This window comes from Ochotona princeps, chromosome 27, assembly GCF_030435755.1.
Source record: "Ochotona princeps isolate mOchPri1 chromosome 27, mOchPri1.hap1, whole genome shotgun sequence".
NCBI lineage: Eukaryota > Metazoa > Chordata > Mammalia > Lagomorpha > Ochotonidae > Ochotona > Ochotona princeps.
Window position 1 is genome coordinate 9,092,700 of NC_080858.1, and position 21,730 is coordinate 9,114,429.

A 21,730-nucleotide genomic window follows, 5' to 3' on the forward strand; every position below is an offset into this window, starting at 1 on the left:
TTTTTTTTTTTTCCTGTGATCTTAAGATACAAAATGCAGGATAAGATTGTTTTCTTAAATATAAAATGTTAATTCAGACATGATAGACTAGGTCCTATTTTCACTTTTTATTTATTTATTTATTTTTGGTTGATGGAGGTCAGCATTGTTTTCTTTGATAGTTAATTGAGAAGTTGAAGTTGATTTTATTGGAGACTCCCCTGTACGAGTTGGAGGAGAAGACGGTGAACCAGTACCAGGGGTCCATTCTACAGCTTCAGGAACTCCTGCAGCTCAAGTTCAACGTGGCCACGGAAATACTGCTTCGTGTGAGTGAGACTTTGCCCATGTTATTAACTGTTGAGCTTGAATTTTTATCCCATATGGTAATCCAATAATAATATTGGAAAAGCTAGCATTTAAGGAATGTATGTGTGTATTTATCCAGAGCTAACAACTTTGGGTTTTTTTTCCCCCCAATATAGAATATTATGTACCAATACATGCCAAGGTCATTTTGAAACAAAGTTATAAAGTCTATGTAGTCGCTCTGGACAAATCCAGTGTCACAAGATGACAAGTACCAGCTTTTCCCTCCAATGTTCTGTTTTGAAAAACTGTATTGAGATGTGAGGTTAAAAGGTGACTATTGAGAATGCTCGTAATAATTCAATCTAGATTTTACAGTCCTTAGCTTTGTTGCAATATCGCTAATCTACAAAAATCAGTTCAGTATTTTGTAAGAATTGTTTTATCTACATTTTTTCCTTGTATCATTGAAAGTTATCAGTCTGAAATACCGCAGATGTAATGTTCAGATGCCAAGAAGTATAAAATCAAAATTATATATAATAACTAGTTCTATAGTTTCTTCTAATATCTAGCCTGCATTCACATTTTTCCTAACTTCCTGTGAATATCTTTCATAGTTAAGATATATTTAAGTTCATCTTATTTTGAAATTGATCTGCATTCATAGATGGCGTTTGGATGTTTCTTGTGGCCCAAAGCATGCTGTATTGCGTAGCCTTGGAATATGTCCTAATTGGGGCTGGCATTGTGGCACAGTCTGCGACACTGGCTGCAGTACGGGTGCCAGTTTTAGCCCTGGCTGTTCCCTTTCTTAACCCACTACCTGCTAATGCACCCAAGAAAGCAGTGGGACAAAATTCAAACCCCTGGGTCCTTGCTACCCTGTGGGCCAGTCCTGAGTCAAAGTCCACTCCTGGCGTGGCCTGGTCCAGCCTTTGAGGCCATTTGGGGAGTGTGCTAGTGGATAGAGGATCTCTCTCTCTCTGTCTACTTCTCTCACTCAACTTTTCAAATAGATAGATAAAAATCTTTAAACAAGAGAGAAAATGTTGTAGTTATGAAAGTACTGCGAAGTAGGCTTCACTATTAGTGTATGAACGCTTTGTAGCTACTTAGTATACATTGTAGGACGAAGAAAACAAGGAGCCTTATTAAGATCTTAAGAGACAAAACTGTAAAAGTCTTTAAAAATACTGTAGTGATAAATTTGAAATGCAAATATCAGTAGGAACCAGATTTGTATTCCATAAAGAGGAACAGGACAAATGGGAATAAATGGCCAATTCCAGATCAGAGGCAAGAAAAGTGAGAGCTGAGGCTGGATTAGGGTCTGGGCTGGAAATCAGGGGAATGCCCGGAGACTAATAGGGTCGCGTCAGAGGGCTAGACACTAGCTTTATGAGGTCACGCTAGCAAATCTGGATCAATTTGAGTACAATAGAGAACAATGACTATCGGTCCTGACACAATGAATGGGAAGTTCGTATCTATCACAAAACCCGGAAAGGAAGCGGGAAGGCGGATTGCAGGGACACCAGTCTGCAGAGAAATGGCAGCTAATAAACTCTCAGGAGGTTGTTTTTATTTGGAGTGCAGGTTTTACAGAGACAGACAGACAGGTCTTCCATCTGCTGGATCACTCCCCAAATGACTGCAGTCTCTACAGCTGAGCTGAGCTGAAGCTGAGAGCCCACAGCTGCGTGCTGATTTCCCTTGTGGGCACAAGCACCCAAGACCTTGGGCCATTCTCTGCTGCCTTTCCAGACCATAAGCAGAGAACTGGATCAGAAGTGGAGCAGGTGGGTCGTGAACTGACACCCATGTGGAAGGCTGGCACCAGCGGTTGGAGGATTAGCTTGCAATACCACCATGCCAGCCCCCAAAGTTACCATTTTTTTTTTTCACTCGGTATTGCAATCATTGCTTCATGTAAGAAGGCTTAGTGATTACCTAAATGACAAGGTGGAAAGTTGAGGAGTGTCAATACAGTGTCAGAGTGCTTGTGCTTGTCCTCAGATTACTAATTGCTTGGGGAAAATGTACTTGGCAGTAAGGTCATACAGTGGTCAGACACCTTCACCAGGGGTTGACATAATGACGACACCAGCGCCCTGATGACGATGAAACCCAGCCTGTGCTGCCTTCTTGCTCGAAGGGGGTAAGCTCATGGATCTTTCCAGCAGGAAAAGTGACAGATCTAAAGGAGCAACTGAAACAAAACCAGGAAGAAACAACTACATCCACGACTCTCCTGGACACCTCAAAGAGTTAATAGCAATCACCAGGGTCCCATATGGGCGCCGGGTTGTGTCCCGGCTGCTCGGCTGCCCATCCAGCTTCTGGTGTGAGAAAACAGTCGAGGATGGCCCAAAGCCTTGGGACCCTGCACCCGTGTGGGAGACCCGGAGGAGGCCCTTGGCTTCGGATCGGCTCAGCCCCGGCCATTGCGTCCACTTGGGGAGTGGACCAGCAGATGGGAGATCTTCCTCTCTGTCTCTTCTTCTCTCTTAAATCTGACATTCCAAAATAAGCAAATAGGTTGTATGTTCTATGTTCACGAATTGAAACATGTAATTTGGCTGAATCCTGTGAACTGAATGTTTTGCTTTTCTGAACTTGTTATATTCAGAGATAGGCTAAGTTTTACAGTATGGGCAGATTTTATTTTAATAAGGTGCAATGGAGAAACATGAAAAGTCATGATTCGGATGTGAAGATTAAAAAAAGATGTAATAATAATACAAAGAAAGATAGGAATGGCTTTAGTTTAGAGGAAATAGTACAGGGCCCAGCGTGGTAGCCTAGCAGCTGAAGTCCTTGCACATGCTGGGATCCCATATGGGTGCTGGTTCTATTGCTGGCAGCCCTACTTCTTACCCAGCTCCCTGCCTGTGTCCTGGGAAAGCAGTCAAGGACAGTCCAAAGCCTTGGGACCCTGCACCCGCATGGGAGACCCGGAGGAGGCTTCTGGCTCCTGGCTTCAGATTGTCTTGGCTCTGACCGTTGCGGCCAAATGGGGAGTAAATCATTGGATGGAAGATCTTTCTCTCTCTCTCTCCTCCTCTCTGTGTATCTGACTTTCCAATTAAAAAAAAAAAAAACTTAAAAAGAAAAAGAGGAAACAATACAAAAATAAATTCTCCTGCAGCTAATTAAGTCCATACATCTGTATGCTTTGGAGAGCGAAGTTTTTGGCTATTAGGGTGACCCTCTTAGACCTAAGTTTTCCATTAAGGTGATCTTTGAAAGGAATACAACTCTAATTAAATAACTTATCTAAAGTGTAGAATGTATGAAGCTCCTGGCCTTCAAACTGTTCTCTCCCTCTTTTTTTTAAACAGAATGCTAGCACTTTAGCAGATCTGGACAGTGGAAACATGGAGAGGATCATTCGCGGTGAAAACATCACCCTGTATATATGGGCAAACCTGAAGAAGAATCCAAGGTACCACCTGGGGACGGTTTCCTTTACACACACGTTCGCATCAAGCGTTTCCAGGCAGGTGCCTGTTGCATAACGGCGTGGTGTTCTTGGGAAACCCAGGTTAGGGAGTCAGCTGGTCAGGGCTTGAATTGCTTATCATTGACTGATTCAGGTGAGTCACGTAGTGGGTTTTTAAAAAAATTTTTAGAGTCATTTATGTTGATTGGAAAGACAAATCAGATTTATTAGAGGAGAGACAGAAAGATCTTCCATTTGCTGGTTCACTCCCCAAATGGCCACAATGGCCGGAGCTGAGCCAATCCGAAGCTAGGAGCCAGGAGCTTCTTCCGGGTCTCCCATGTGGGTGCAGGGTCCCAAGGCTTTGGACCATTGGCTGCTACTTTTTCAGACCACAGGCAGGGAGCTGGAAGGGAAGTGGAGCATCTGGGACCTGAACCATGGTGAAGCCGAAGATTTAGCCATTGCACCAGGCCAAGGTCACTTAGTCTTAATGAGCGTCAGTATATCATTACAAGAACAATGACAATGTTACTTAATGCGGTGTGATTGAGGATTGAACATTAATACATGCAAAAGTCATAGTGTGGTGTCTAGTACAAAGATGAGACTTACTAGAGTCTCCCCAGTGTCTTCATTTAACCCCTGTTCCTGTCAAAGTGAGAGGAGATGGCAGGTGCTTTCCACCCTGCAATCTAGAACAACATCTAATATATATATATAAAATACATATATGGGTGGCTATATATACATACATATGCAAACTTTATGATACACTAAAAGTAACTGGTTTTTCATATTAGTTATATTTTAGATGTTTAAGTGACCATCTCCCAATCATTTTCAAGAAAATATTTCTGGAAGGAATGATAGTGATAAATGATAAAATCATGGTGTTTCAATTGCTGTTTGACCTTAGACAACTCAAAGCAACTGAGCTAGAGCGTCAGCGAGTTTGGGGAAATCAAAGGAACTTTAGGTTTTGATCCTATCTCTGAAAAGACTAGTTAAATAAATATTGAAAAATATTTGGACTCTATTTAGAAAAAAAAAGGAACACATTTTTTTCCCCCATTGTCTGTCTACTGAAATAATACTCTGGGTTACACCTAACCTTAGACAACAGGTGAACCTGTTGTGCTGTAAAATGTACAGAAAGGGAGATGAATTTGTGTAGTTGTAAGACAAGTGAAGTTGGTGCTTACTACCCCAGTACAAGGAGAGGACTGGGTGGTGCTGTTTACCTGTTAAGCAACAGTGGAGGCAGGGTCGGTTGTATTCTGGTTGTGCTGCTGCTGGTGGTGCAAGTTTTAAGGATGATGATTTGGAGGGCTTGACTTGGTAGAGATTGTCGAAATTGGGGTGGGAGTGTTCACTGACTGAGGCCTTGAGGGTGGTCTGGGGTGGAGAGTCTTGGGGGAGTCGACAGCGGTCAATGGCTTCTAGGTTTAAGGAGGCAGAAAGGCTTTTGAGCATCAGCCAGTTGCAGCTGATCACACAGCTGGAAGGGGGAGGGCATGTCTGGACCTCACAGAGGCTGCTAAGGGATTCCTCTTGGAGGGAATTAAAGCTCAGGGGTTGGAGAAGGCCGCTGAGAGTGTGTGCAGAGGGAGGAGAGAGGAGAACCTTGGGCAGAGCGCTGAGTAAAAGCAGTGTTTACGGGATGGGTAGGAAGAGACCCCGCAGAGGAACTGCTGGAAACGGAAGAGAGCAAAATTCTCTATCCTAAGAGCGAGAGACTCAGGACGGACAGGGTGCAGAACTGGGACAGAATCCAGGTGGGACAAATACCGCTCTAGGGAGAACTTAGATGTAGAGGTTCCCAGGGTCTCATCCCTGTCGTTAAAATCATTTCTCATCAAACAGGTACAGGACTGTCAGATTCTCTGAAACCAACGTTGGCTTTGAAATCCCAAGGATATTGGCAGCAAGTGGCATTGCTCTGCGCCTCCTCCACACGCACTATGATCACGTGACTCCGCTGCGTCCTCTGCCCATGCCACCTGCAGCCGGAGACGGTGACCCGGAACGGAGCGCCGCCCCTGTTGCTGAGCCTGTCAAAGAGGAACTTAAGAATGTGGAAGAAATCAGCAGCCAAGAGGACCAGCAAGAGACTAAACAGCAAGAAAGTGAAAGTACTTTAGTGAACGAAGAAGAAATAAGAGTTGAGGAACAAGGAGAGCCCATTCCTGAAGTGCACGTGGTAGGATGCGTTTAAATGTATATTTCTGTCACAGGATTGTAAGATTTGCTTGATGCAGGCTCAGTATTTTCTGAATTACTAAAAATTACCCGAAAGCCACTTTCTTGCTAGTGCCTGATATATAATATATAATATATAATATATAATATATAATATATAATATATAATATATAATATATATAATATATAATATACAATACATAATATATATAATGCATATTATATGATATATATATATATATATATCTTTTTTTTTCCCTTAAAGGCAGAAAGAGGGAGACAAAGAGCTTCCCAAATGCCCCCAAGAGCCAGGACTGGACGAGGCTGAAGCCACAAGCTGGGAGCTTGGTCCAGATCTCCCAGGCAGGCAGCAGGGACTTAAGCGGTGGAGCCATTCTCTGTGCAGGGGTGCATGCTATGTCCATCCCAGTGTGCGTTATGAGGAAGCTGAAACTGGAGAGAGCTGGGACTCGAACCCAAGTGTTCTGATGCAAGGTGCAGGCACCCAGGGCAAGATCCTAACCCCTGGGCCGGACGCCCAGCCCATCTCAATTCTCGGTGAATGTCTTCATTAGCGGTCACTTTTTATGGCTGAGCCAATTGTTTTGGCATCCCCAAACCTGTGACAGATAGATAACAATCACTTTATATTAGGTCTTTTGCTGAAAAATCTCGGAAGCCATTTGATTTTTGTGTATTGATCGATTTCCTACCCACTCTAGACAACTCTGTGGAAACTTACAGTAGATTCTGTCACAACCGAAGGCCCAACTTACACCAAAGTGTTGGTTTTGTAGAAAGAATTTAAAAATTGAATTACTTTTAACATATTGGTTATTCATTACTATGTCAATTAATTCCATAATGATGTAAATTTTTGCTGATGGTATGTTGGAGCTTTCAATTGACTGGGATGATACTCTGCGGGCTCTGTCTTCAGACCAGAGAGGGTATACCTAAGAAGCCGTTGAACTTGACTGGACAATAAGATGCTGGACTCTATGTTTGGTATACGCTTGCAATGGGGAAATCTCAACTGAACTTGAGCTGTGGTTATGCAACAAGGTGGAGGAATCCACCATGGTGGGAGGGTTTGGGGAGGGGTGGGGAGAACCCAAGTACCTATGTAACTGTGTCACATAATACAATGTAATTAATGAAGTAAAAATAATAAATAATTTAAAAAATTAAAATAAAAAAAATTGAATTAATTCTCTTAAAATATTACACTCCTTTCTGAAAACTTGACATCGTTGGATAGAACTTGTTTGAGCAATGAAATAATCTCACCCCTTTAGTTGGTTTCTTCTTTATCCAGTGCCATAATTTTCAAGGTAATTAGTATGTTAGAAATATCCTCATGAGGATTTAATGCTTTCTCAGAATTCAGCAGCTTATTTGTTCAGCTGCAGACCTTAAGGAGCGACCAGACAGTTAAGGTTTTCTCAGAATTGTCTAACGTGAAATTCAGTGGTTTACTGATACATTTTTTTCCTTCAGACACAGCAAAGGACTAAGAATTAAAAGTACAAATTTGAAGTTAAAATAGTAATTATTAAACATAAATTATAAGCACATGTATGATCAAAGATTTCCATTTTGAATTTCAGAGCAGTAACACACTGTGTAGTCCTGATGGCACATAGGGCTGAATACCAGGAGTCATGGCCTGTCCTTTTCTCCTTGTTGGAACCCTGTCTGGTTTTAGTATGGGATCATTCTGGTTTGGTAGAATGAGTTTGGAAGTCGTCTTTTTTATTTTTGTGGAATACTGTAGTGTTAGTTCTTCCATAAAAGCCTCTTCGAATTCAGCAGCAAGGATGTCTGGCTCTGGTCATTTTCTCATCGGGAGACTTTTTTTTTTTAAGATTTATTTATTTTATTACAAAGTCAGATATACAGAGAGGAGGAGAGACAGAGAGGAAGATCTTCCGTCCGATGGTTCACTCCCCAAGTGAGCCGCAACGGGCCGATATACGCCGATCCAATGCCAGGAACCAGGAACCTCTTCCAGGTCTCCCACGTGGGTGCAGTGTCCCAAAGCTTTGGGCCGTCCTCAACTGCTTTCCCAGGCCACAAGCAGGGAGCTGGATGGGAAGTGGAGCTGCCGGGATTAGAACTGGCGCCCGTATGGGATCCTGGGGCGTTCAAGGCGAGGACTTTAGCCGCTAGGCCACGCCACTGGGCCCTCATCGGGAGACTTTTTAGCACTAATTTAATGTCTCATTGGTATGATCTAGTTTTGGCAAGTTCTTTGTGTCCAGAAATTTTATTTTTGGCAGGTTCTCAATGGGTTGGCAAGTAGTTGTTCTTAATAATTCTTTATATTTCTGCAAGGTTAGTTGTAATCTATTTTTTCGATCTCTGAATTTGAATCTTATTTTCTTAGTGTAGCAGAAGGTTAAATTATCTTTCAAAAAGACCAAATACTCACTTGGTTTTTGTTGTTGTTTTTGTAGTATACTTCTGTTCTGGTTTTTATTTCTTTCCTTTTACTAACTTTGGGTTTGATTTGTTATTTTTCTTCTTTGAGTCGCATCACTAGGTTTTCTTACTGGGTACTTCTGTGCAGGCAGTCAGTGGTATAAACTTCCTTCTTGGCACTGCTTTTGCTGTAGCCCCTAAGATTTTACGTGTTTGTTACTAGTTGCAAACATTTTTTTTTTTAAATTTCCCTTTTGATTTCTTCAAATACCCCAGGATTCATTCAGAATCAGGTTTAGTCACCACAGATTTATATAATTTTTAGTTTTTGTTGCTGACTTCTAGCCAGAAATGAGACATCCTTTTGAATTTCAGGCTCTGTGGAAGCTTGTTCTGTGGCTTGATACGCCACCTGCCTGGGCAGTGTTTGCTGTGGGACGCTCACAACGTGTCTGCCACTGTTGTCAGGGGTTTGGTTCTGTAAACATTTCCGGTCTGCATTGTAGTTGAACTTTGGTATTTCACTAAATTAGGATCTTAGAGAGCTTTGTGTATTCATTGGAGAAGCAGGTAGCTGGAGAGGGGCTGGTATTGATGCCCACTGGCAAATGTACACTGATGCTGCCACAGCTGGGACCCGGCTAGACTGTGGTCTGGTGCCAGGATGGCAATCTGTGTCGTGGACTGGCAGGACCCGTCCACAAACACCTTCCCTTCAGATTGGCATGTTTATTAACACTACTGCATTTCTCGTCTTTTTATAATAATTTTGGAGGTGGCTTGTGTAGAAATTGCTTAAACTTAATATGTGAGACAATCACAATAACAAGTATTTAAAAATATCTTGCATTAGACATTGATACAGTTCTTTTTCACATGAGTCTATTAAGAACATGGCCAGTAGAGGGCTCTTTAATACCACATTTTAGTTAATTTAAGCCTGTCTTATTAATAATGTAGAGATTGAATAATGTCTTCCCAATGACTATATCATGCAAAACATTTTGGAAAACCTAGTTTTAAGTAGAGTGCACTTTTGAATAATCTTTTTTCATAAAAATAAAAACCTTCTATAATATGTTTCTAAAATGACTTTCAGAAATTTGTTCATGTTTTAAGGGAGCATGGGTCTTTCAATTTAAAAGAAATGGCTCCTCTATGATTCAAGCATTGGTTTACTCCCTGAGTACTTGGGACAGTCAGGAGCCCAAAGCTGGGAGCAGGGAACTGGGTTGGGATTTCCCACACGGGTCACAGGAACCCAGCTGCGGGAGTCTTAGCCCGCTGCACTTCAGGCACCGCAGTAGCAGGAGCTGCCTGGAGCAGCAGAGAGTCAAACCCAGGCGCACGTTCGGATCCGTGCAATGAGCGATGATGTTCAGAGATTGATGAAAATAAATCCAAAACATAAAAAAAAAAACCCAAGGTGAACATCTTGACATGCTACTTGTGAAGTAAAATTTGAGCTGTCTTTTACATAGAGGCACTTAAGAAGGAAAAAAAATTTCCTCTGGTGGAGAGGGGAAGGCATTGTTACAGGAGATGCGTTGAGATGTGGGTGCCTGCTGGTGTCACTCTGGGCACTTGAAAAATGTAGCTATGAGTTCGTGCAAGACCCCCCAACAGCGCAGCTCCTTCAAATGCACCGGCCTTACCCAGCCTCTGCGTGCTCTTATTTCCTTATTCGGCAGATATTTACAGATGCTGTCGCTGTGTGATAGGCTGTGCTGGTCCTCAGGCTCTTGGGGTGCAGGGACCAATAAGGTTCTTGTTATGTTTTGAATACAAGTCAGGAGAAACATCAGTAAACCAGAAAAAAAAAAAAAAAAGAAGCCACTTACAATAAATGCCTTGCATGGAGTTAAACAATAAAACTGATTAACTTGTTTTTTTTTTTTTTTAAAGTTTTGTTTCTATTTGAAAGGAGTTACAGAGAGGAAGGAGAAAAAGAGATCTTTCATATGCTGGGTCACTCCTCAATTGGCTACCATGGCTGGAACTTGAGCCAGTCTGCAGCCAGGAGCCTGGAGCTTCTTCCAGGTCTCCCATACAGGTACAGGGTCTCAAGGACTTGAGCCATCCTCCACTGCTTTCCCAGGTCATAAGCAGGGAGCTGGATGGGAAGCAGAGCAGCCAGGACTCAAACTGGTGTCCATATGTGATACTGGCACCACAGGCAGAGGCTTAGCTGGCTATGCCACAAAGATAGCATCCGCTGCTAACTTTTGATTAGGCAGTTAGGTTGAGCCTGCCTGATGAGTTATTATTTAAGCTTGGCCCCAGATGACAAGAAGGAATCAGGTGTGTAATGAATAAAGTAAAAAAAAAAAAAACAGTCTTTAGGAATGCGGACAGCGAAGGTGGTAAGACAGAAATGTCAGGCAGAAAGCCAGGGGACTGACGTTTACCTGACGGAGAGGAGAGCGGTCTGTGATGGCGTGGGAGACGGCGGAAGCCAGGGCTTGGCAGGGCCGGGCGAGAGCTTTGGCTGCTAAGGGAAGTACAGGTGGCAACGGAGAGTGACATGCTGCGATGCATGGCTTGGAAAGATGATGCTGGCTCCTGGGGAGAGGACAGGTGGTGAGGGACCGCAGTCGAAGGCACAGTATCTACTTACCTAACTCTCAGCAGGCGTGCACGGTCACGGGGACTTGAAGGAACGTGGCAGCAAGAGTTGTGGAGGAGCAGGATTTTGTTTTAAGATGTCTTGTTTGTTTGGAAGTTACAGCTGCCGAGAGAGGGCAAGGCAGAGATCTGGTGCTGGGTCACTCCCCAGGGGGCCCTAAGGACTGGGGCAGGGCCAATCTGTAGCCAGGAGCCAGCAGTCCTCCTAGCTCTCCCATGTGGGTAACGGGGCTCCAGGTAAGTGGACCATCTTCTGCTGGTTTTCCCAGATAATTAGCAGGAAGCTAATTTGGAAGTGAAGCAACTGAGACCTTGCAGGCAGTGGCTTTACCCGCTCTTCCACTATGTTGGCCCATGGGCAGAGGTGTTGGTTGGCCCAGCAGTTACTCTGTGGCTGGGGACACCCTCATCCCCCATTAGAGTGCCTAAGGTTGAGTCCTGGCTTCGCTTTACATTCTAGCTTCCTGCTGATGCGCTGTCTGGGTGGCAGCAACAATAACTCAGCCAACTGGGGCCCTGCTGCCCACTTGGGAAACCCAATTCTTGCTTCCTGGTTTTGGGCTGGCTCAGTACTGGGTACTTGGGGAAGGAATAAAAATTGTGTGTGTGTGCACGCGTGCGTGCCTTCCAAATAAAGGCAAAATACGTTTTTATTTTTTTAAGAGCAGAAGAGGGTCCAGCGCAGTAGCCCAGTGGCTAAAATCCTCACCTTGCATACACCAGAATCCTATATGGGCGCCGCTTCTAACCCTGGCAGCCCCACTTCCCATCCAGCTCCCTGCTTGTGGTCTGGGAAAGCAGTCAATGACAGCCCAAAGCCTTAGGACCCTGCCCCCGCGTGGGAGACCTGGAAGAGTCTCTGGGCTCCTGGCTTCAGATTGGCTCAGCTCTGGCCATTGTGGCCACTTGGGGAGTGAATCATCAGCTGGAAGATCTATCTTTCTGTCTTTCTTCCTTTCTATATCTGACTTTAAAAAAAAATCTTTTAAAAAAAAGAGCTGAGGAAAGATAGATATGTTTGGAGCAAAACACAAATCTTGCTGAATTTTCTTTTGAGAAACTGGGAAGATGATATTATATCTGAGATGGACACTAAGTGAGCCAGTTGAGATTTACAGGTGAACAAGAGTTTTATGTGCGTTTGGAACACACAGGTGGAAATCTGAGCTAGACAGATGTGAGTCTGGAATAGAGAGGAACCCCGAGTGCACCTGCCATGTCCATGGGCAGGTGGGGGCTGCACACTGCACCCCTGGAGTCAAACGCTGCACCCTGTGTGGGCCCGGAGAGTCTCACTGGTGTTTATCAGTGGCCGGGAGATGGCATTTAAAGCCACTGGAGATAATGAGATGTCAACAGACTCGAAGCTAATCATTTTTTACTACTTAAGAAACAGATGAGAGGAAGACAGAACCTGCTTTCCTGCCTAAATGGCTGTGGCAGCTGGAGGCGGGCCAAGTCAGAACTAGGAGCTGGGTCCCCCACCCGAGCGGCAGAGACCCAACAACTTAAACCATGACCTCCTGTCCGCTGTGGCTCAGGTTAGCAGAAAACACGAGCTGAGGGCAGAGCGGGACCTGCAGCCCAGGCACTGCACTCTGACGTGGGACATGGGCGCCCCGAGCAGAACCTGAACCCTGCACCAGACACCCAGCCAACCTGTCAGGATAGTTATTCAGTGTTGGTCCTAAATGGACCAAGCATTACATCTTGGAGAATGCTGTAAATGAGGTGTTGATGAAGAAAATGGATTCCATCTCTGAACTTTTGTGTAGCACCTTTTTAGATAACTAATAAGATTCACATTGAATCAAATTTGAAACATGTTCATGCTGACATTTTGCATATGGCCAAGGCAAGATCACCTGCTTCATTAATCATTGTCCTCAAGCTCCTACATTTCAATAATTTTATACTTTTTATGGCTTTTTATTGATTTTGTAATTTTTTTGCAGTAAAGTCTTTTATCCATCTGGAATTTATTTTAGTAGAAAGTGGGGGAGAATGAATATAAATTTATTCGATTGCAAATTGTAGCCCGCTGTCTCAAAATACTTAGCATGTGAACCTGGGCTCCTTCCAGTCATCTGACATGCTGTTTGCTGAATTCTCAAGTGCCTCTAAACATCTGTTTTTGGAACCTGTATCTGTTTTCACCGATCTACCTACTCAGTCAAGGTGATGTCTTAATGTCAAATGCAGGTTGCACGCCCACGTTATAATAAGTGAGCATCTTTCAAATGCTTTGCTTGTGTCCCATGAAGTTCTTCCACATTATAAGCCAATCTGAGATTGAGTCAAAACATCATTGAAAACTTTTACTTCCTCTACTTTGTCAGTTTCACATCCTTGTTAATATTTCCAAGAAAACATGTTTGAGAAAGTGCTTGTTATTATGAATTTGTGAATTTAGTGTCATAGAAATAGTAGTTTTGCCGTTTTTGAAACTTAAACACTCTTAAAGCCTATGTAAAAGAAAAAAAAAGTGGATGGAACCAGCCAGTTTCAGATGAAAATTATAAGAGGACTTTGATTATCAAATATAAAAATGATGAAAATAGGAATAAAAGAACAGGTGTTTAGCTTTGTTGCCTGTAAACGAAAGAAGCTTTATGATGTAACTGTGGGGGATTGAATTGGGATTGAATTGGGATTGAATTGACTGGGTGTTGTGAACACAAGTGTGTTCCTGATGCCACAGCTACTATGCGAGAATTCAAACTTTTTCTCTGAAAGCCTAATACTCGAGTGTGCTACAGTAAACCAGCCAGATACTATTCATAGGAGAAAGACAGGCAATTTGTGTGTGTGTGTGTGTGTGTTAACAGAGCCACACAAAACCAGAAAAAAAAAGGCTAAATGGTAGAAGCTTAAATACCCTCTTGGCAGGAGAGAGAAAAGTAACAGATGTGGCGATGTAGAGGAGGGGACTCATGGTGTTCAGGGAGGTGCATGGCCCTGAAGAACAGACAGTGACCCCAGAAAAAGCCCCCAGGGCTCCAGATGTGGTTGCAGGCTTCCTGGTGTGGAGGTAGGAAACAGACTTGAGAGAACACTCTGTGGTCACGGCGAGGAGAGGCCAGACGGTCTGAGTCTGGGAGGCGGCTGCTTAGGCTTTTGGGTCTCCTTTGTGGCAAAGTACACGCCATTACTGCCGCAGCCCCAGACAGCCATCCCAGGAAGGCATTCTGTAACGATTGTCAAGGTTAAGGGGCTTGCACCAGAATGTAAACCAGTCCACCCCTACCCTCATCATGTAGTTTAACTTCTAGAATGAACCAATTCAGTTAAAAGACAATGTAAAATACATTTTTAATCCTGTAAAGGCAGTGATTTAGGTATAAGGTTGTTTGTTATGATGCCGAGCAACTCCCGAGTGGGGACGCCGGAGGACTGTAGTGGTCAGGAAAGTTCTGAGACAGTCTGTGCTGGTGACGTTCCTGCTGGGTCAGATACCTACCAGATCCGCTCGGTCTGAATTCTTAATGAGCTCTCACTGTTTGAAGATGGCACTTAGTCTGATTTATTTATTTAATTTTTGAGATTTATTTACTTTTATTGGAAAGGCAGATTTACAGAGAGGAGAGACAGAGCTCTGTGGCCGCAAAGGTCAGAGCTGAGCCAATCTGAAGCCGGGAGCCAGGAGGCTCTTCCGGGTCTCCCATGCGGGCGCAGGGTCCTAAGGCTTTGGACTGTCCTCCACCGCTTTGCCAGGCCACAAGCAGGGAGCTGGATGGGAAGTGGAGTAGCTGTGACATAAAGGGATGCTCCGATGGGATCCTGGTGCGTTCAAGGTGACCACTTAGCCGCTAGGCTATCTTGTTGGGCTCAGCCTGATTTCTGTATTGGTCTGATTTCTGTGGTATTTTTAATGATACTTATCCATCCTACAAAGAAATATGACTTGTGAATAATATCAAAGAAGCTGCCTGGTTGCTCACGGCCAATTCAACAGGCCGCAATCAAATTACTTCCATTTCTCCTTCCAACACCTCTGCTTTCTGCTCCTTTTCTTTTCCTAATTATCACTCACTTCTCATTTAAGTCAGATTCCTGAAAAATTAGCTTTTGGCCATCCCTTGCCTTGCTCCTCATCCAGTCACCATCAAAGTTGGGTTGGTTTTTTTCGTTTATGGTCCGTTGTGCGTGTGTCATGCAGTGGCCCCAGTCGCTACTGTTTTGTGTTAGGCCCTGATCCTGCCTGCCCTGGACTTTGAGCAGTTCACTGAACAATCCATTCACCTCTGGCCACCACAATTCTAGACTATGCAAATTTCATTATGATAGTTTCCTACTTAAACGGCCTTTTATGGGTATCCTTTACCCCAGGAAAAGTTTAGCGTGGCATGCAAAGTTCCTGCGTCTCCTCCCAGCATGCCTCGCCCTAACCACAGCTTGGCACCCTCTTGTTTGCCTTCTTAACAGGCTTGAGATTTCCTTACGAACCTTGTGTTTTTCTTTCTTTTTTTAAATTCCTAGTTCTGGCGATGCCAGTACAACTTGGGATTTGTAAGTGTATTATTGCAGTGAATGCGTGAGAGCTTTCAGTCCATGATGGAAAGGGTTGGAGGAGAGGGTGGTGTTGTTAAAAGGTAGCCAGGGCAGCATGGTGGTGAGTGAGGGAGAGGAAGGTTTGCCGAGGGGACTTGTCTGTGCACGTGTGTGGTGATGGAGGTGGAGAATCTTGGTGGGTCTGACTTTCAGTTCTTACCTAGAATTCTGCTTTCAAAGGATTGTACTGCTGTGGAAACACATAAGTTTGTCTGAGGTCAAATGAAGATGCTAAACAGTGGTACCCAGTGTGTAAGCATCAGTGCACATACATCCAGCCGCTACCATAACAGTGCATTCATCTGGTGCTGCACAGAATACTTTATTTTACTTCTAATATTTTATTTTAAGCCTTAGAGCAGCAGTTAGTTTCCTAAGCTTCTGTTTCCTTATCTCTTAGAATTTGTACCAAGATGTGTTATGTCTGGTGCACTGGTAAGTACCCATATGTTTGTTGCTAGATCAGAAATTTGGAGCTTGGAATTTTTCTTAAAGATTTTTATTTTTATTAGAAAGTCAGATACATAGAGAGCAGGAGGAGTAGGGAGAAAGAAGTTCTTCCATCCGCTGAATCACTCCCCAAGTAGCCACAACAGCCAGAGCTGAGCCGATCTGAATTCAGGAGCCAGGAGCTTCTTCCGGGTCTCCCATGCATGGAGTGCAGGGTCCCAAGGTTTTGGGCCGTCCTCGATTGCTTTCCCAGGCCACAAGCAGGGAGCTGGATGGGAAGTGGGGCTGCCAGGATAAGAACTACCATCCATATGGGATCCTAACACGTGAAAGTTGAGGACTTTAGCTGCTAGGCTACTGTGCCAGGCCCTGAGCTTGGGATTCCTATGAAATGACCGGTTTGCAACACAACTGATATAGACTAAAGAAAAACTGTCTTAAAGATTTAATTACTTTTATGGAAAGGCAGATTTACAGAGAGAAGGAGAGACAGCCAAAGATCTTCCATCCACTGGTTCACTCCCCAAATGAACACAATGGCCAGAGCAGAGCTGATCCAAAGTCAGGAGCTTCTTCTGAATCTCCCACATGGATACAGGGTTCATGGCTTTTGGCCACCATCCTCTGCTTTCCCAGGTTGTAAGCATGGAGCTGGATGAAAAGTGGAATAGCTGGGACACAAACTAGTGCCTATATGGGGTGCTGGTACTTGGAGTTGTAGGATTAGCTAGTTGAGACATTGTGCCACCCCCTAAAGTAAGAAATTTTAACCCCTGTTCTCAATGTGGTGTTACTTCGACTGTGATAGAGTAGAGTGAGATGTACCTTCTGTATTATTTGGAGCACAGCATCTTTACCCAGAAGAGAATGACTTTAGAATAACTACAGAGCTTCTTATCACATCTAGGCAGATTTGCTCATTGGCTAAAATGGAAATACACATGCTTTGCTTCCTACTTCTGCATTTTGCACTTGAGGATTTTCAGAGGAGAATCTATGTTCTGTGAAAATGTGCTCGCTCTTGAATCGCTTTTTAAATCGCTGCCTTTGTGCCAGAGAAGATGGTGCTGTGGGGGTCCCAGCATGGAGGGTAGCGGGCACCAGACGTGCACTGGAGCAGGAAGGGAGGGGCTGTTGCTGCCCCCCAGAAAGCTGTCACACCTGCCTGTCCATGTGTTTGCTTGTAGGTTTCCGTCAAGGAAGAACCTGAGGCTCCAAAAGGGGAACCGAAGATAGAGTTACTAAGTAGGAGAATTTCAGCAGGTATTCTGAAGTGCCTATGAGACGTCACGAGATTGTACTGTTTTTGTGAAAGTAGTACAGGTTTGTCAAGAACAACTCAGAGAATTCCTCATTGTCCTGCGTTGGAATAACCAAGGTTTAACCTATTGATTTTCTCTGTTATTCTCGCTGTCTGGATTTTTAATAGATCTATGGAATGATGTATCATGTCCCATAAGTGTTTTTATGGAAAGTTAACTTTTCTTCCTAGCCACTATACCAAACACTACGTATTCTACATAAATGAAAAATATTCATCATTGAACTAAGAACACATTGGTAACTGCATTTGTTCTTTTTTTTTTAAACTTCATTTGGTCTAGGAGATGTGCAATTCTATCCCATAATGGAATGTTATTTACATCCCTAATGATGGATGATATAGTTTCTTTTAGTGTTCTATTACAATATTTTAGTAAACTTTCACAGGCATGCGTGCACTGTTAAGAATTTCTCAGCACTGTGAGCAATCCCAAGTTTTTGCATTTAATCTTGTCCTGGTAAAGTCAGACATAGTCTGGAAATGTCAGGGTGAAGAGCGCCGTCTCCTTCATCAGTCTCAGTTTGAGATTTCGGTACCTGTTGTCCATTAACCTGGTCAGTATTGTTCTTTCCTGTAACTTCCAAGGACTCTATCTGCATATTTGCTAGCACGTTTAGTAATAGCCTTCTGTCTACTTTTCCATTGTTTTAGCAGTCACCCAGGAGATTAAATCTTAATAATAAAATCGTAGTCTTTACCAGGTAAATTTTCTGTTAAAAACGTGGCACTGAAGTCAGATAAGGAAACTCTCTAGATGATGCCAAATTTTTTCTACTTGGGGACTTCCCAAAAATAATTGTATAAAGTTGCACACAGCTTTTTTCCCCCTGCTTTGTTTTGAGGTGAATGATTTGTGAATTAAATACTTGTTTAAAACAGACTGCGGTTTATGGACTATGCACAAGGAGCACAGGATGTTGACACCTTTCACTTTCCTTGGCTCCATCCACCCCTTTGAGCACCTGATCTCCAGGAGTTACTTTTCCATCCCAGGGTGGCTTGGCAGGGGTGGAGAAAGTTACAACAATAACTTTATCAAGTTTTCACTGACTTTGGCCCAGTTCTAGGCTTCTGACATAAATAATTCACTTCTGTGACAAATATCTGTAGGACACTGTTGTTATCATTTTGTGGATGAGACTGAACTGAGATGATAATTAGGATATTCTCCTTACACGCGCACACACACACACACACACACACACACACGAGAAAGAGTGGTCTGAGTTCCTTTCTTCACTAATACCTTCTGAGCTCTTGTAACTTTCCCTGAAGGTTAGGGGTGGCCCCTGTGGACTGCCATCTCAGCCCTCGTTTGTACTGTGCCTGAGAACCGTGACATCATCGACACCCCCCTAGAATCCTGTGCACCCCACATGATCCAATCCAGTATCTTCACTTTGAAACCTCCATCTTTGTCTTTCTGTGAGCAAGGGCCTAGTTTTGTCTGGCAGGTGGAATCCGCTTAAATTTTCAGTATCTGTGTTTTCCTTGTCTGTCTTCGGTTGCATTGGTAGTTCTGTAAAGTTTAATTTGGCAACTAAGCATTTTTAAACAGTTTTTATCTTTTACCAAAACTGCATTTATGATTGTATTTTAATGACAGTCTCTTTATTTTGGCAAATTTCTAAAATGTTACTATGGAATAAAATGAAGTCGTTCCCTACAGCCTACCTACCATTCAATGTGTCTATTCCCACCTCTCAGCTTAGCTTGGTGAAAAGTTTTGAACTAATTACTTTTGGAGATGTGTTAGTGGCTAGTTGAGCAAGAACCAGTTTGAGGATTTGTTTTCATTTCTCTCCCAAGAAAAGTGCAGAAAGCGCGGTGACCCATTTGGAAACTGTCTTCCTGTCATTAACTTTAGTGCAGTTGCTGCTGATCAAGAATGCGCTGGACAAGCCTGAGCTCTTCGAAGACAAGGAGGTGGACTTGCTGCAGTTCACAACCCTGGGCGGCGTGTACAACTTGGAGATCTTGGAGCTTCCTCCGCAGTGCAAACCAGTGAAGGGCTGGATGATCGTGGAGGTAGGTTGCTTCTTGAATAGACACCTCAAAATAAGTTTCTCCTTTTACTGTATTTCAAGTCTCTAATATGTAATGAACTCTTTTTTTTATTTTTGAACTCTTCATTTTTTAAAATTGTTTATTTTTCATGATACGGTTCCTTGGGCTCAGGAATTTCCACTTTTACCCTCCCCCACTGTTTTGCGCTGTATTGTTAAAATGGTTTAGTTCCTCAACAACAGTCACAAGTCCCTCACTCTTCTTTTTCTTTTTTTTTTAAAAGATGTATTTTATTTTTATTGCAATGTCATACACAGAGAGGAGGAAGATGGAGAGGAAGATCTTCCATCCAATGACTCACTCCCTAAGCGACCTCAATGACCAGAGTTGTGCTGATCCGAAGCCAGTAGCTTCCTCCAATCTCCCACACGGGTGCAGGGTCCCAAGGCTTTGGGCCGTCACTATCTGCTTTCTCAGGCCACAAGCAGGGAGCTGGATGGGAAGCGGGGCCACCAGGACAGGAACCAGTGCCCATATGGGATCTCACACGCATGCAAGGTGAGGACCCTAGTCAGTAGGCTACTACATGAATGAAGACAGCCAAGATCCAGCTAAGTGACGTGTGAAAACAGCGGCAGCTTGCACCTCCCGAGGACCAGGGGTCGTGCACGTTGATGCAGAACACAAGTTGCTCGAGCGTGGTCCCTGGAGCAGACAGCATCATTATCCCCTGGCATCATCTGGGGTTTGGAGAAATGCGAATCCCTGGGTGTGGCTTCAGACCACTGGATGAGAAGGCGCAGTCTATGTTAGTGCTGGTCTTGGTCCCTCAGTCTGAGAAGCAGTGGTCCAGGTGGTACCAACACGGCCAGCACACAGCACAGCTGGGTGACAACACTGACAGTAGCCCTTGGCAGATCACCTGTCACGGAGCATCTCAGTCCTCTTGGCTTGCTGTTGGCTTTGCTTTGCCTGAACTTTACCTTAGGGGTAACTCATGTCCTACAGCGTGCTAGCATACTGTTCAGTTACGTGGGTCAGGCCTGCTTTCCTTTTATTTTCTCTCTCCTCCCTTCTGTCTCGTCCCTGTGCACATCCCCCTAGCCTCTCTCCATGCTGTCTTTGCTGTCTCCTCAGTCCTTCCTCAAGCATTTCATTCCCACAGATACACTGTTTATCTATTTTCTGGTTGTATGGGCACCTGAGCTTTCTCCACCAAAAGTCACTTTTAAAATTTTGTGGGGGAGGGGAGTACGGTGAAGCAACATTATAGCATAATGGGTTAAGCCTTTGTCTACAATACTAGCATCCCTCATGGGCACCAGTTTGAATTCTGGCAGCTCCACTTCCAATCCAGCTTCCTGCTGATGCACCTGGGAAAGCAGCAGAAGATGGCCCAAGTCCTTGGGTCCCTGCATTTACGTGGGAGACCTGCAAGAAGCTCCTGGCTCCTGGCTTTGGCCTGGCCTCACCTAAATATTTTGGGGCATGGTGAGAGCAAGCTCTCAAGCTGTTTCACTTCCAAAACGCCTGCAGGGAGCTGGACCTTAGCAATCCAAGAACCCAATTATCTGAGCCATCACCCACTGCCTCTGGAGGGCTAGTGTTTAACCAGGAAACCGGAGTCAGGACTAGAGCTGGGAATCCCATCTCAGCTTCCAGTGTGGTACGTGAGCATCCTAACCAGTGTTGTAACCACTGGGCCGAATGCCTGTCCCCAGCAGGAAGTTTTTCACTGAGTTTGCCAACTAGCTTTCACCTCTGTGAAGGCAATATTACCATTCTTGCCTCCCCCTCCCCCATAGGTTAAGAATACATTTATTGGAGCAAGTGTAGGGAGGTAATCTGGTTTATAGCTACCTGAAGCTGTATTTGGACAGTCTTCCATATTTCAGGAATACTGTGTGGGGAAGGGTTGTCCAAGAAAGACATCCCTCTGGTAACGTGGCCTTTCAAAACCATCAGCAGGTTGCAACTGAGCTGGAGGTTTCCAGGATCCATCCAAAGCTCGCTACTTATTCATTTTTGGGGGCATAACCTGAGACCATCACTCCCTGCTCTCCTATAAGCCCCAAAACATCTCCTTTGCATCTGTATTTTTCTCCCTTGCAAGAAAAAGTGTTAGCTCTCCCCACCCCAAGGCTGTCTTGAGTAACTTTTTATGTCTAGTATTGTGCCCCATCCAGTTATTATTATTATTATTATTATTATTATTTTCCAGCACTTCTGATCTGGCTCACTTCGCTAGACCTTTCTCTGCTACATTTGGTAATGTGCGAGTCTTCCTTATCCCGGAGGACTCGCTTGCTGTCAGCTACTGCTACCCATTCATTCCTGCTTTTCTCAGCAGGTTGTCTGGGCTTTCTTTTCTATGCCCTTCTATGTTTCCAGGCCAATTCTAGGATGTTTGTTC

The 21,730-nt window shown here is 44.0% G+C and overlaps 1 protein-coding gene across 5 annotated transcripts in view; it reads left to right on the top strand.

Annotated features, from left to right (window-relative positions):
* Nucleotides 1–21,730, top strand: part of DNAI7 (dynein axonemal intermediate chain 7) — a 69,087-nt gene that overhangs the window by 29,225 nt on the left and 18,132 nt on the right. For all 5 annotated transcript variants that reach the window (XM_058656057.1, XM_058656053.1, XM_058656054.1 and 2 more), the window contains 5 exons: nucleotides 162–308; nucleotides 3,633–3,736; nucleotides 5,600–5,936; nucleotides 17,174–17,249; nucleotides 19,178–19,338. In XM_058656057.1, the coding sequence (XP_058512040.1) occupies nucleotides 162–308; nucleotides 3,633–3,736; nucleotides 5,600–5,936; nucleotides 17,174–17,249; nucleotides 19,178–19,338 (825 nt within the window). The remainder of the gene's footprint in view (nucleotides 1–161; nucleotides 309–3,632; nucleotides 3,737–5,599; nucleotides 5,937–17,173; nucleotides 17,250–19,177; nucleotides 19,339–21,730) is intronic.